This window comes from Stegostoma tigrinum, chromosome 8 (assembly GCF_030684315.1).
Source record: "Stegostoma tigrinum isolate sSteTig4 chromosome 8, sSteTig4.hap1, whole genome shotgun sequence".
NCBI classification, from domain to species: domain Eukaryota; kingdom Metazoa; phylum Chordata; class Chondrichthyes; order Orectolobiformes; family Stegostomatidae; genus Stegostoma; species Stegostoma tigrinum.
In genome coordinates, this window is record NC_081361.1 from 57,217,842 (window position 1) to 57,231,850 (window position 14,009).

The 14,009-nt window shown below is 42.2% G+C and overlaps 1 protein-coding gene across 2 annotated transcripts in view; it reads left to right on the plus strand.

Annotated features, from left to right (window-relative positions):
- hook1 (hook microtubule-tethering protein 1) overlaps positions 1-14,009 on the plus strand; it is a 79,320-nt gene that overhangs the window by 18,349 nt on the left and 46,962 nt on the right. For both annotated transcript variants that reach the window (XM_048538627.2, XM_048538628.2), the window contains exons 2-6: positions 105-190; positions 6,768-6,840; positions 10,007-10,057; positions 12,122-12,254; positions 13,473-13,540. In XM_048538627.2, coding sequence (XP_048394584.2) covers positions 105-190; positions 6,768-6,840; positions 10,007-10,057; positions 12,122-12,254; positions 13,473-13,540 — 411 coding nt within the window. The remainder of the gene's footprint in view (positions 1-104; positions 191-6,767; positions 6,841-10,006; positions 10,058-12,121; positions 12,255-13,472; positions 13,541-14,009) is intronic.

Below are 14,009 nucleotides of genomic sequence, written 5' to 3' on the forward strand. Positions count from 1 at the left end.
TATTGTGGTCCATGGAAAGTATGTAAGTTGGTTGAGTATATTAATATAACTTACACTACAAAGTTTACAAATTGCTTTGTGTAATTTGAGCGTTTTCTTCATAGTTACAGACATTTGATGTGTCCTCAGCGTGTCAAAATGCTTACGATTTGATTAGTGGAGCTGCAATAGCACAAGTATTGCACCAAATGTAAGTGTAACTTTTACATTTCCCAAGCAATAGAAATTGAATTCCTACCAAATCAGGAATTGATCCCAGTGTTGTGCAAATTGATACACTGGCCTCATGACGAAATAAACAATCAGCTGTGGATACCAGTTGCAACCCTAGACGCAGCTAACTATTTGCAGGAAGGACTGAGCCAGCTAATGACTTTAGTTTGGGTTGGGAGGCAACGTTGTATTCAGAGGAGGAGGGGCAATCTGAAGAGAAGCGTGACATTGCCAGCTGAAGTTGACAGTTTTAACGTGCCAATATCTTTTTGGCAGTGAGCTAGAATATAGAACAATACAGGCATTTCGGCCCGTGATGTTATGCCGAACTTTTACTCTAATCCTAAGGCCTATCCAGCCTCCACCCCTACCTTATACTATGATCCATATGCCTATCTAATAGCCGCTTAAATGTACCAAATGAAACCGACTCCACTAACTGCTCGGGCAAAGCATTCTGTTCCTGACCACTCTCTGAGTAAATAAGCTACCTCTACGTCTCCCCATATCTACCTCCACTCACTTTAAAACTATGTCTCCTCGTAATAGCTACGTCCACCCCAGGAAAAAGTCACTGGCTGTCTCCTCTATCCATACCTCTGGTCGTTTTAGACAACTTTATCAAGTCACCTCATAGAACATAGAACATAGGCTTGGAGGGCCGAAGGGCCTCTTCCTGTGCTGTAGGTTTATAACAGTGCAGTACAGGCCCTTTGGCCCTCAATGTTGCGCCGACCTGTGAAACCAACCTGAAGCCCATCTAACCTACACTATTCCATTATCCTCCATATGTTTATCCAATGACCATTTAAATGCCCTTAAAGTTGGCGAGTCTGCTACTGTTGCAGGCAGGGCATTCCACACCCTTACTACTCTCTGAGTAAAGAACCTACCTCTGACATCTGTCCTATATCTATCACCCCTCAATTTAAAGCTATGTCCCCTTGTGCTAGCCAGCACCATCCGAGGAAAATGACTCTCGCTGTCCACCCTATCTAATCCTTTGATCATCTTGTGTGTCTCTATTAAGTCACCTCTTAACCTTTTTCTCTCTAACAAAAACAGCCACAAGTCCCTCAGCTTTTCCTCGTAGGACCTTCTCTCCATTCCAGACAACATCCTGGTAAATCTTCTCTGCACCCTTTCAAATGCTTCCACATCCTTCCTATAATGTGGCGACCAGAACTGTAGCAATACTCCAAGTATGAGGACCAGAGTTTTGTACAACTGCAACATGACCTCATGGTTGCAAAACTCAATCCCTCTACCAATAAAACCTAACACACCGTATGCCTTCTTAACAACCCTATCAACCTGGGTGGCAACTTTCAGGGATCTATGCACATGGACACCGAGATCTGTCACCTATCTACACTACCAAGAACCTTACCATTAGCCCAGTACTCAGTATTCCTGTTACCCCTTCCAAAGTGAATCACCTCACACTTTTCTGCATTAAACTCCATTTGCCACCTCTCAACCCTCCTCTGCAGCTTATCTATGTCCCTCTGTATCACCATCCGCCAGTCTTCTGCAACATCCTTCCGTCCTGTCCACAACTCCATCGACTTTAGTGTCATCCACAAATTCACTAACCCACCCTTCTACGCCTTCACCCAGGTCATTTATAAAAATGTCAAACAGCAGTGGCCCCAAAATAGATTTTTGCGGTACACCACTAGTAACTGAACTCCAGGATGAACACTTCCCATCAACTACCACCCTCTATCTTCTTACAGCTAGCCCAATTATGATCCAAACTGCTAAATCACCCTCAATTCCATGACTCCGTATTTTCTGCAATAGCCTACTGTGGGGAACTTTATCAAACACTTTACTGAAATCCATATACATTACATCAACCGCTTTACCCTCATTCACCTGTTTGGTCACCTTCTCAAAGAACTCAATAAGGTTTATGAGGCACGACCTACCTTTCACAAAGCCGCATTGACTATCCCTAATCAAATTATTCTTTTCTAGATGATTATAAATCCTATGTCTTATAATCCCTTCCATTACTTTACCCACAACCGAAGTAACACTCACTGGTCTATAATTCCCAGGGTTGTCTCTACTCCCCTTCTTGAACAAGGGGACAACATTTGCTATCCTCCAGTCTTCTGGCACTATTGCTGTAGACAATGATGTCATAAAGATCAAAGCCAAAGGCTCTGCAATCTCCTCCCTAGCTTCCCAGCGAATCCTAGGATAAATTCCATCCGGCCCAGGGGACTTATCTATTTTCACACTTTCCAGAATTACTAACACCTCCTTCTTATGAACCTCAATCCTTTCTAGTCTAATAGCCTGTATCTCAGTATTCTCATTGACAACATTGTCTTTTTACTGTGTGAATAATGATGAAAAATATTCATTTAGCACCTCTCCTATCTCTTTGGACTCCAAGCACAACTTCCCACTACTGTCTTTGACTAGCCTTAATCTTATCCAGTCATTCTTTTATTCCTGACATACTTATGGAAAGCTTTAGGGTTTTCCTTGATCCTACCTGCCAAAGACTTCCAGGTCCCCTCCTGGCGCTTCTTAACTCTCTCTTTAGGTCGTTCCTGGCTAACTTGTAACTCTCAAGCGCCGTAACTGAGCCTTCACGCCTCATCTTTGCATAAGCCTCCTTCTTCTTCTTGACAAAGATTCAACTTGTTTAGTAAACCACGGCTCCCTCGCTCAACCACTTCCTCCCTGTCTGACAGTATATACTTATCAAGCTGTTCCTTGAACAAACTCCACATTTCAATTGTGCCCAGCCCCTGCAGTTTCCTTCTCCATCCTAAATCTTGCCTAATCGCCTCGTAGTTGCCTTTCCCCCAGCTATATTTCTTGCCCTGCGGTATATACCTATCCCTTTCCATCGCTAAAGTAAACGTAATCGAATTGTGGTCACTATCACCAAAGTGCTCACCTACCTCCAAATCTAACGCTTGGCCTGGTACATCTCCCAGTACCAATCCAATGATGCCTCGCCTCTTGTTGGCCTATCTACATACTGTGTCAGGAAACCCTCCTGCACACATTGGACAAAAACTGACCCATCTGAAGTACTCAAAGCTATAGTGTTTCCAGTCAATATTTGGAAGGTTAAAGCCCCACATACCAAACTATCCTGTGACTTTCACCCCTATCCAGAATCATCTTTGCAATCCTTTCCTCTATATCTCTGGAACTTTTCGGAGGCCCATAGAAAACTCCCAACAAGGTGACCTCTCCTTTCCTGTTTCTAACCTCAGCCCATACTACCTCAGTAGACGAGTCCTCATCAAACGTCCTTTCTGCCACCATGATACTACCCTTGACTAACAATGCCACACCTCCCCCTCTTTTACCACCTTCCCTGATCTTACTGAAACATTGAAACCCCGGAACCCGCGACAACCATTCCTGTCCCTGCTCTGAAATGGCTACAACATCAAATTCCCTGGTACCAACCCATGCTGCAAGTTCACCCACCTTATTCTGGATGCTCGTGGCGTTAAAGTAGACACACTTCAAACCACCTTCCTGCCTGCCGGTACACTCCTGTGACCTTGAAACCTAATTCATGACCTCACTACTCTCAGCCTCCTGTCCACTGGAGCTACAACTCAGGTTCCCATCCCCCTGCTGAATTAGTTTAAACCCTCCCGAAGAGCATTGGCAAATCTCTTCCCCCGCACCCCCCCCCAAGGATTTTGGTACCCCTCTGGTTCAGGTGTGGACCATCCTTTTGTAGAGGTCCCACCTATCCTAAAACAAGCCCCAATTATTCAGGTATCTGAATCCCTCCCTCCTGCACCACCCCTGTAGCCACGTGTTCAAATGCTCTCTCTCCCTATTCCTCGCCTCGCTAGCACGTAGCACGGGTAACAAACCAGAGATAACAATTCTGTTTGTTCTCTCTCTAAGCTTCAACCCTAGCTCCTTGAATTTCTGCCTTACATCCCCATCCCTTTTCCTACCTATGTTATTGATGCCTATGTGGACCATGACTTGGGGCGGCTCACCCTTCCCCTTAAGAATCCTGAAAACACGATCCAAGACGTCACGGACCCTGGCACCTGGGAAGCAACACACCAACCGTGAGTCTCTCTTGTTCCCACAGAATCTCTTATTTGACCCCCTAACTATGGAGTACCCAATGACTAATGCTCTCCTCCTCTGCCCCCCTTCCCTTCTGAGCAACAGGGACAGACTCTGTGCCAGAAACCTCTACCCCAATGCTTACCCCTGGTAAGTTTCCCCTCCCTCCCCCCCCCCCCCCCCCAACAGTATCCAAAACGGTATACTTGTTATTGAGGGGAACGGCCACAGGGGATCCCTGCACGGCCTGCCTATTCCCTTTCCGTCCCTTGACTGTAACCCAACTACCTTGTTCCTGTACCTGAGGTGTGACTACCTCCCTGTAACTTCTCTCAATTACTCCCTCAGCCTCCCGACTAATCCGAAGTTCATCCAGCTCCAGCTCCAGTTCCCTAATGCGGTTTCCGAGGAGCTGGAGTTGGGTGCACTTCCCGCAGATGAAGTAAGTGGGGATACTAGTGGTGACCCTTACCTCCCACATTCTACAGGAGGAGCATGCAACTGCCCGAACATCCATTCCCATTGTTCTGAATTCCCAAACAGACTATTGAATAGAACAAACTAGTAACCTTACCGAATCGGTGCTCAGAACCTTCTTTTTGATTAGAGGAGGAGGATGGGTGGGAGACACTAACTAAGTAGTGTTTTGGGAAAAGCAACCACACAAATATATTACCTCACTTACTCAGGTGTCCCGTGTCCCATGTCCGCTCCTGCTCAGCATGCGCTCCGCCTATTCATGAGGCAAGTTTTTAAAGGATTAACTTACCTTCCCCTGGTCCTCGCTGTCACTGCTCCTGCTGCTGCAAAAAAAAATGGAGCAATGGCCTCTGCTGCACAAGGTAAGTTTTATACTGAAGAAAAGAAAAACAACCTTATCTTCCTGTTGACACTCTGGCTCGCGCTGCTGCCGCTGAAAACTAGAGGAGCTCTCGTCCTTCGTCGCTCGAAACAGAAAAGCCCAAGCTCTCTCAACCTTTTCTTGTAAGACCTTCACTCCATTCCAGGCAACATCCTGATAAACCTCCACTGCATCTCCTCCAATGCTTCCACATCTTTCCTGTAATGAGGTGACCAGTTCAGGATATAATACTCTAGATGTGGCCAAACCAGGCTTTTGTATAGCTGGAGCATAACTTCATGGCTCTTGAACTCAATTCCTCTGTTAATGAAAGCTGACACACCATACACCTTCATAACAACTCTATCCACCTTGGTAGCTTTCAGGGAACTGTGGACATGAACCCCAAGATCCTGGAATTCCTCCACACTACCAAGAATCTTTCTGTTAACCCTATATTCTGCTTTCAAGTTTTTCCCTTCCAAAATGAATCACCTCACACTTTTCAGGGTTGAACTCCATCTGCTACTTCTCAGCCCAGTTCTGCATCCTATCACTGTCCCTTTGTAACCGAAAACGGCACTCCACACTGCCCACAACACGACTCACGTTCGTATCGTCCGCGAACTTACTAATCCACCCGTCCGCTCCTTCACCCAAATATTTACAAAAATCACAAATAGAAGAGGACCCAGAACAGATCCTTGTGGTATACAGCTCATAAATGAGCACCATGTTGAATATTTTCCTTCCATTACCACCATTTGTCTTCTAAGGGTCAGCCAATTCTGAATCTAATCTGCCACATTTCCCCATACCCCATGCCTCCTTACCTTCTGCATGAGCCTACATGGAAATCCTTATCATACGCCTTACTTAAATCCAAGTATACCACATCCACTGCTCTACCTTCATCTACGTGTTTGGTCATCTCTTCAAAGAATTCAGTAAGGTGTGTGAGGCATGATCTACTGATCACAAATCCGTGCTGACTATCCAAGTGATCATAAATCCTATCTCTGAGAACCCTTTCCAATAATTTGCCCACCAATGACGAAAGGCTAACTGGCCTGTAATTTCCAGGATTATCCTTATTTCCTTTTTTGAACAAGGGAATGACATTTGCCTCTCTCCAATTTTTGGACACTATCAATTCCTTTTAGGGGTGGCTGCTTTGAGCGTGTGTATACAATTTTTTTGCTGCTAATAGCTCTCCGCACCTCATGAATAGTTGAGGATTGCTTGATCTGTCCTTAATTTGTTCCACTTTTACAGTGCTAATGTAACAATGCATGCTGGTGGGTTCCACTGTATCTATTGCTTGTTCTCTTATGAAAGCTGAGGAAAGGTAAGAGAAAAAGAAGTGCTGAATAGGGAAAGTTGTGTTATGTTTGTAATTGATAGTGTGTCACCCCTTTAAGAGAGTGGGTCAGGTGACCGGAACCTGGGGCGAGAGGAACCTGTGGAGCTGAGAGGATACACAATAAAGTAATCCCTTTTCAAGTTTGCCCTCTGTCTACCTCATGTTCCATTTATGCTTCACCATAAACATAATATCTAGTCTCTCCAAGTAAATCGCCAAATGGCCAGATGGCATGGGTTTAACCAGTTTCTTTTGCTGTTGCAACCTTTGCAGAGACCCATCTTGGTTTAACGAATTATGGCTGAGTCGCATTAAAGATGATGTGGGTGAAAACTCGAGATTGAAGGTACAAAATGAAAAGTAATTAACTTGATGCTTTCATCATCCGAAAATCCCGCTAGTGGTGGAATATTTCAAGTGAAGCAGCATCTCAGGAGCACAAAAGCTGACGCTTCGGGCCTAGACCCTTCATCAGAGAGGGGGATGGGGTGAGGGTTCTGGAATAAATAGGGAGAGAGGGGGAGGCGGACCGAAGATGGAGAGAAAAGAAGATAGGTGGAGAGGATCTTCGGTCCGCCTCCCCCCTCTCCCTATTTATTCCAGAACCCTCACCCCATCCCCCTCTCTGATGAAGGGTCTAGGCCCGAAACGTCAGCTTCTGTGCTGCTGAGATGCTGCTTGGCCTGCTGTGCTCATCCAGCCTCACATTTTATTATCTTGGATTCTCCAGCATCTGCAGTTCCTATTATCTCGGAATATTTAAGTGTTTTTTTTAGTTATCTCTGATTCATTTCAGCTAAGGCTTTTGAAATGCCAGTTTTTGTCGCATCATTTATACCTGTTTTCTGTTAATTCAGTAGTGAAATATATTGTGCAATTTTGTAATAAATTAGGGTATTCAGTAAGTTTCAATGAGACTCCTGCCCATCCCAGCCCCCCTGATCCTTCTATACTCCATTGGGTACAAAGAACAATACAGCACAGGAATAGAACCTTCGGCCTGCCAAGATTGCGCCAACACATGATGCCGTTCCAAATTTGAATATTTTGTCTCTGTCTGGTCCATCTCCCCAAGTTCCCTACCTATTTGCATTTCTATCAAGATGTCTCTTAAATGTTGCTATTTTATCTGCCTCCTCTGGCACTTCTGCTTTGGGCACTTATCATCCTCTATTTACCATCTGCTTTAAACTTGACTCCATTTACCTTAAACCCATATCCCCTACTAATTGACATTTCTATCCTGGGAAAAAGACTCAGACTGTCCATTCTATCTGAGCCTCTCATTATTTTGTCAACTTTTTTTCAGGTCACCCCTCATCCCTCGATGTTCAAGTGAAAATGAACAACGTTTGTCCAATCTCTCCCCATAGCTAATACCCTCCAAACCAGGCAACATCCTGGTTTGGTACCCTCTCCAAAGCCTCACATTATTTTGGTGGTGTGGCAACCAGAACTGCGCACAATATTCCAAATGTGTCTGGCCTAAACTTCTACACAGTTGCAACATGATTTGCCAATTTTTGTACTGTGTACCCTGAGCAATGTCGACAAGCATGCCAAATGCCGCCTTGACCACCTTATCCACTTGTGTTGCCACTTTCAGGGAACTGTGGACCTGTAGACCTGGGTCTCTCTATGTTGATGCTAGTAAGTGTTCTACTCTTTGCTGTATACTTCCCTCCTGCATTAGATCTTCCAAAATGAATTGCCTCACGGCCTTTTTTGTCCAGATTAAACCCCATCTGCCATTTCTATGCGCAAGTCTCTATACCATCTACATTCTACTGTATCCTCTGGCAATCCTCCTCACTATCTGCAGCTCCCTGTTCTTTGTGTCATCCATAACTTTATTAATCAGATCACCTATGTTTTCTCTCCAAATCACCCAGAGTCCTCAACTGCTCCTCACATTGACAAGCTCTTCATCCCCAGGATGATACTCATAACCTTCCTCTGGATTCCCTCCAATGCAGCACATCTTTCCTTAGATATGGAGCCCAAAATTGATCACAATTTTCCAAATGCAGTCTGTCCAGAATATCTTAGCAGTATTTCATGCTCTTGTTTTCTAGCCCTCTTGAAATCATGCTAATGTTCCATTTGCCTTTTTGATTGCCAACTGAACCTGCATGTTAACCCTGAACTAGGACTCCTAAATTCATTTGTGCTATAGATGTTCAAAGCTTCTCCCCATTTGAAAAATGGTCTATGCCTCTATCCTTCCCATCAAAGTGCATAACCTCATATTTTTCTGTTTTCTATCTACCAATTCTTTGCCCACTCTCCTAACCCGTCCTAGCCCTTTTACAGCTTCTCCCCTTAACACTACCTGTGCCTCCGCCTATCTTTCTGTCATCTGCAAATGTAGCAGCAATGCCCTCAGTTCCTTTGTGCTGGTTGTTAATGTATAACGTGAATAGTTGTGGTCCCCACACTGGACCCTGTGAAACTCTAGTAGTCACCAGCTGCCATCCTGAAAAAGGCCCTTTTATTACTACTCTCTGGATTCTGCCAATCAGCCAATTCTCTGTCCGTGCAAGTACCTTGCCCTTAACACCATGGGCTGTTATGTCGGTTAGCAGCCTACTTTTAAGCACCATGTCAAAGGCCTTCTGGAAATCCAATCACATCACTTCGCTCTCCTTTGTCTAACTTGCTTGTTACCTCCTCAAAGAATTCTGACGGATTTGCCAGGCATGATCTCTCCTCCATGAAGTTGTACTGATTATTTCACTAGGCACTTTGAAGTACTCTGCAGTCTCATCCTTAATAATGGACTCTTAAAATCTTACCAACAACCAAGGTCAGGCTTACCAGTCTGTAATTTTCCACCTTCTGCTGCCCTCTCTTAAATGGTGGTGTCACATTAGCCATTTTCCAGTCATATGTGACCCTCCCTGACTCCAGTGATTCCTGAACGATTACCACCAATGGTACCCCCTTCGGAACCGTATGGTGTGGTCCATCCAGACTGGGTGATTTACCCCCCTTCAGACTTCTCAGCTTCCCCAGCACCTTCTCCTTAGTGATGGCCACAACACTTACCTCTGCCCCTTTACTATTGTGAAGTTCTTGTATTCTCCTGGTGTCTTCCACCAAATTGTGATTGTTTCTTTTGCCTTACCTTGACTCCTAGGATTATTTACCCAATATTGAAATGTTGCTGGAAGGTACTGTGCACCTTTCATTTCTTAAGACTAACAGAAGATGTAGAATAGTCAGTGATTGAAAAGAACAGATATTTGGTTGCTTTTGTAGGTAGCATATGTGTGCGTTCTAATACAATTCCAGCACCAACCAATTAAGTAATTACAGTAAGTGTATGATATTGGCAGCTGTAATAGTCTCATGTTTTTATCATTAATTAGACTGATGTGTAGTTTTTGTCTGTCATGACACAGAATCATAGTATTTCTTGTATGCCATTTCTTGACAGCAGAGTTTAGAAGTACATAAATTGATTATGCATATGGAACTAAAAACATCTTTGTTCACCTTATTCTGCATAGATGAATAACTTGAAGAAGATTCTCCAGATAGTTCTCGATTACTATCATGAGGTAATGTTATATGTTAGCACTGTGTCACTGCTTCAGGATCTGCTGAATAAATTTGCAGAGTAATCATGTCTATAGTTTAGATCCTTTTTGCAAGTAAAGGCTTTAATTTTCTAACCAGTTCGATCTTTTCCAATGAATTTAATGAGTGTGTATGGAGCACTTTTGGTACGTTAGTTAATCACCCTAAACTGATCAACCCAAAGATGACCAAATAAATCAGTATTCCATCCAACATCAAATTGGTTTACTTGCTGCTTCAGATATTCCAAGTCTGAATGAAGTACTTGTAGCATTCTACTGCTACCTTACGAGAAATCACCAAATTTGGACATTAAAACCTGGATGTTTACTATGTTCAAATGAAAACCTAGGTAGTGATGTGGCAGTTTGTTCAACTATAAAAGGCATTACATCTGAACCTAATCCTAACCTCCAAATTCCAGTAAATAAATGATGAGGATATAATAGCGTAGTGGTTAAAGTTCTAGATTAAACTTGTAAAAGCCTGAATTAATGATCTGGTTATGCAGATTCAAATTCCACAACATCAGTTCAGGTATGTAAGTTTACCTGATGAAGGGACTACGCTCTGAAAGCTTGTGATTTCAAATGAACAAGTTGGGCTATAACCTGGTGTTGTCTGATTTCTGACTTTATCCTTAATAGTGACTGTGATACCAACTGATTAACATACAATCCATGATGTTTACTAATGCCATTTAAGGAAGAAAATCTGCTGTCCTCACTCAACCCAGCATCTGTGTGGTGACCCTTGAGTGCCTTAGCATTGAAATAGTCTCAAGCCATTTCATTGTATTCAAGAAAGTACCTCACCAACTTCTCGTGGACAATTAGTGAAGGAAAATAAATACTAGCCTTGCTAGTAACAGCCACATCCTGTGAATGAAATAAAGAAAAAATATCCATTGTTGTTAATCATCCTTCGTTAGTATAATATAATGTAATGTAAGGTATATTGTATATATTATATCTATATCTAGATTTATTTTTATGTAGTAGTGTCATATGTTTAAGAGTTATGGTTTCGAACTAGTGACATGTGGATTGGTCTCTGTACTGGGAGAGGGGTTTTAATGATTAACTTGTCAGTATTTATGGAGCCATGGTTATTTTTAAGCCATGAAAGAGGAAGTCCCTGGGTTGAAAACAGGAATTTATTCATATTGGCAGCATTTTGTAAATGGATAGAGTAAGCATTGATATGCATGAGCTGACTTTCAGTATTGAAGCATCAAACCTTTTTTTTAAATTTTGGTCAGTGAAACAATCCATTGGCTTGGAAAACTTTTGTGCTCCTTTTGCAGAGGTCTTGGTGGAAGTTAGATATACAGAACAATTTTTTTTTCCTGAAGATAAGTGATAGTTTAGAATTATTGAGAAATAGGTTACTTTGATGTAAGGGTCTTGGTTTGAAAGTTCAAGACCAGAATTATTTGGCTCAGAGTCTGGAAGGGGTTATTTGAAGCTAAGAAAGTCTAAACTCAGTTGTGTGACTAATCAAGGAAAGAGCTATCAAGATCTTAATTGTTCCTTTCAATTCCCTTTCAATTTGAAATGTTTCAAAGCGCACTTGATTTATCCTATTTACCATTTTTTCTTTTGTGTAATAAATTTCTATTGTATTGTTGAAATCAGATCTGCGGCATCGTGAACTAGTATTTTGGTGAAAGACAATGTCATTAAATTAAAGTTAAATGTTTTAAACAAAACAAAATATGATCTATTCAAGTTAAATTTCAGGCTCAGATCTGACTTGTTCAGTAATAACATCAACTGGGATCTTAATATTAAACTAATTAAGTCACGTTTAACACAGTCTATCTCTGAAATCAGCTAATGTAGCACTATGGGCCTTCATGATCTGGACAAACTTAATTCTAGATTGATGGTTATGTTTACACTTGAAGCCAAGAGAGGTAAATCTTCATCTTGATGATGGTGTCCGGTATATATAATTAACTTCTGCCTTTGCAGTTTTCTTAATTGGCCAATAAATGTTGTATGTATCAAATATACTTTTTAGTAATTGACGACCATTTACAGGTGCTTGGCCAACAATTCGCTGACTCCCTTCGCCCAAATTTGAATCTGATCGTGGAGCATGTTGATATTGTGGAAATAGGTAGATTGCTCCAACTGATTTTGGGATGTGCAGTGAACTGTGAGAGGAAGCAGGGTATGTACATTACCTTTCTCAATGACTTATGACTTTACTCAGAGTGTCAAAATTAAGAGTATTAAATTTCAAGGAAAATTTTAAATATACTCCATGTCCTGAGAATTTTGCAGAACAAAAAATGTATTTACCCAGTAAGTGTGAATGTGGTACTTGAGTGATTAGTGGTTGAAGCAAATGGTATCTTTGCATTTTAGAGGAAGCTAGACAAGCATTTGATGGACAAGGGTCACAATGATTAGACCAGCATGGTGGCTCAGTGTTTAGCACTGCTGTCTCTCAGCACCAGGGACCCGGGTTTGATTCCACCCTTGGGTGACTGCCTGTGTGGAGTTTGTATATTCTCCCCGTGTCTGCGTGGGTTTCCTCCCACAGTCCAAAGATGTACAGGCTAGGTGGACTGGCCATGCTAAATTGCCCGTAGTGTTCAGGGATATATAGGGCTATAGGGATGGGTCTGGGTGGGATGCTCTGAGTATCGGTGTGGACCTGTTGGGCCGAAGGGCCTGTTTCCACACTAGGGATTCTATTCTATTCTAATGATGGATTCAGTTGACAAAATATTAGAAAGACTTGAATGGAGAATAATTGCTGACATGTACTGATGGTGTGTTTCTGAGAAATATATTCTATTTAACCTTGTACATTTCTTTGTAGATGCCCTAAAAAAAATGACAAATTGCTTTGCTTTATCACAACCCTTTTTTACCTCTTCCTTTTCTGAAGGTACTGATTCATGCTGGAGTCAGGAATTATGGATATAGCCAGCCCTCTTGTACTTCAAGCATATCTTTATGTGCAAGCCTAGACAGAGAATTTTGGAAGGCCTAGACTGGCAGCATCATGGATGAACTCAATCCTGTTATTTTTGAAGTGTCTGTGCATACATGCACATTTCCTACAGTTGTTGTCGGAGTTTTTTCCCCTGCCACCAACCCACCTGAATCTCTCATCACTCCCTAGCCCTGCAGGCCTTCAATAGTTCTTTTGTTTCACCAGGTGATAACTAATTCATCAAAGGCTAGAAATTGAATCTGGGATCCCTCCTCATTTTTACAGCATTTACTAAACTGTTGAAAGAGTTTATAATCCTTTTGCTTAATGTACAATCCAAACACAGCATAGTAGTTACAAAATGCTGATGCCTGAGAGGAATTAAAAAAAACACACAAACTTTTGAGTGTGATAATGAAAAGTGTTTATTCTTTTGTGTTACAGAGCACATTCAAAATATTATGACACTAGAAGAGTCCGTGCAGCATAATGTTATGACCGCCATTCAAGAAGTAAGGCACAGCAAGTCTAAATGTATCTGAATTCCAGTAAAGACAATTTTTCTATTGAAAACAATAGACATTCTCCACTAAGGAGGGCAAAGATAGACTGGCAAAATCCATGTGGTTCACTGAAATCCTTCAGAAATCAACTATGCAGCTCTTGGGTCCGGTGACATATATCCGACTCTGTGCCAGACCAATATGGTTGACTGTTAACTGCTGCGAAAAAAAGTGATTCAGAAGTTACTCAGTTGCCAGGGCAACTAGGAGTGAGCAATAAATGCTGTCTTTGTTAAGTGATGCCCACACCCTAAGAAGGGAATAATAATGGAAAAATGCATGGCTGTTAACAATGTACAGTGCACAAATGTTAATTTTAAAACTACTATGGAAATTTCCCTTACCAAAACATTCAAGGTAATATTTTGGTGAACATTAAATTTAGTAATTAAGAAATGAAAGCGCATACACAATTAAA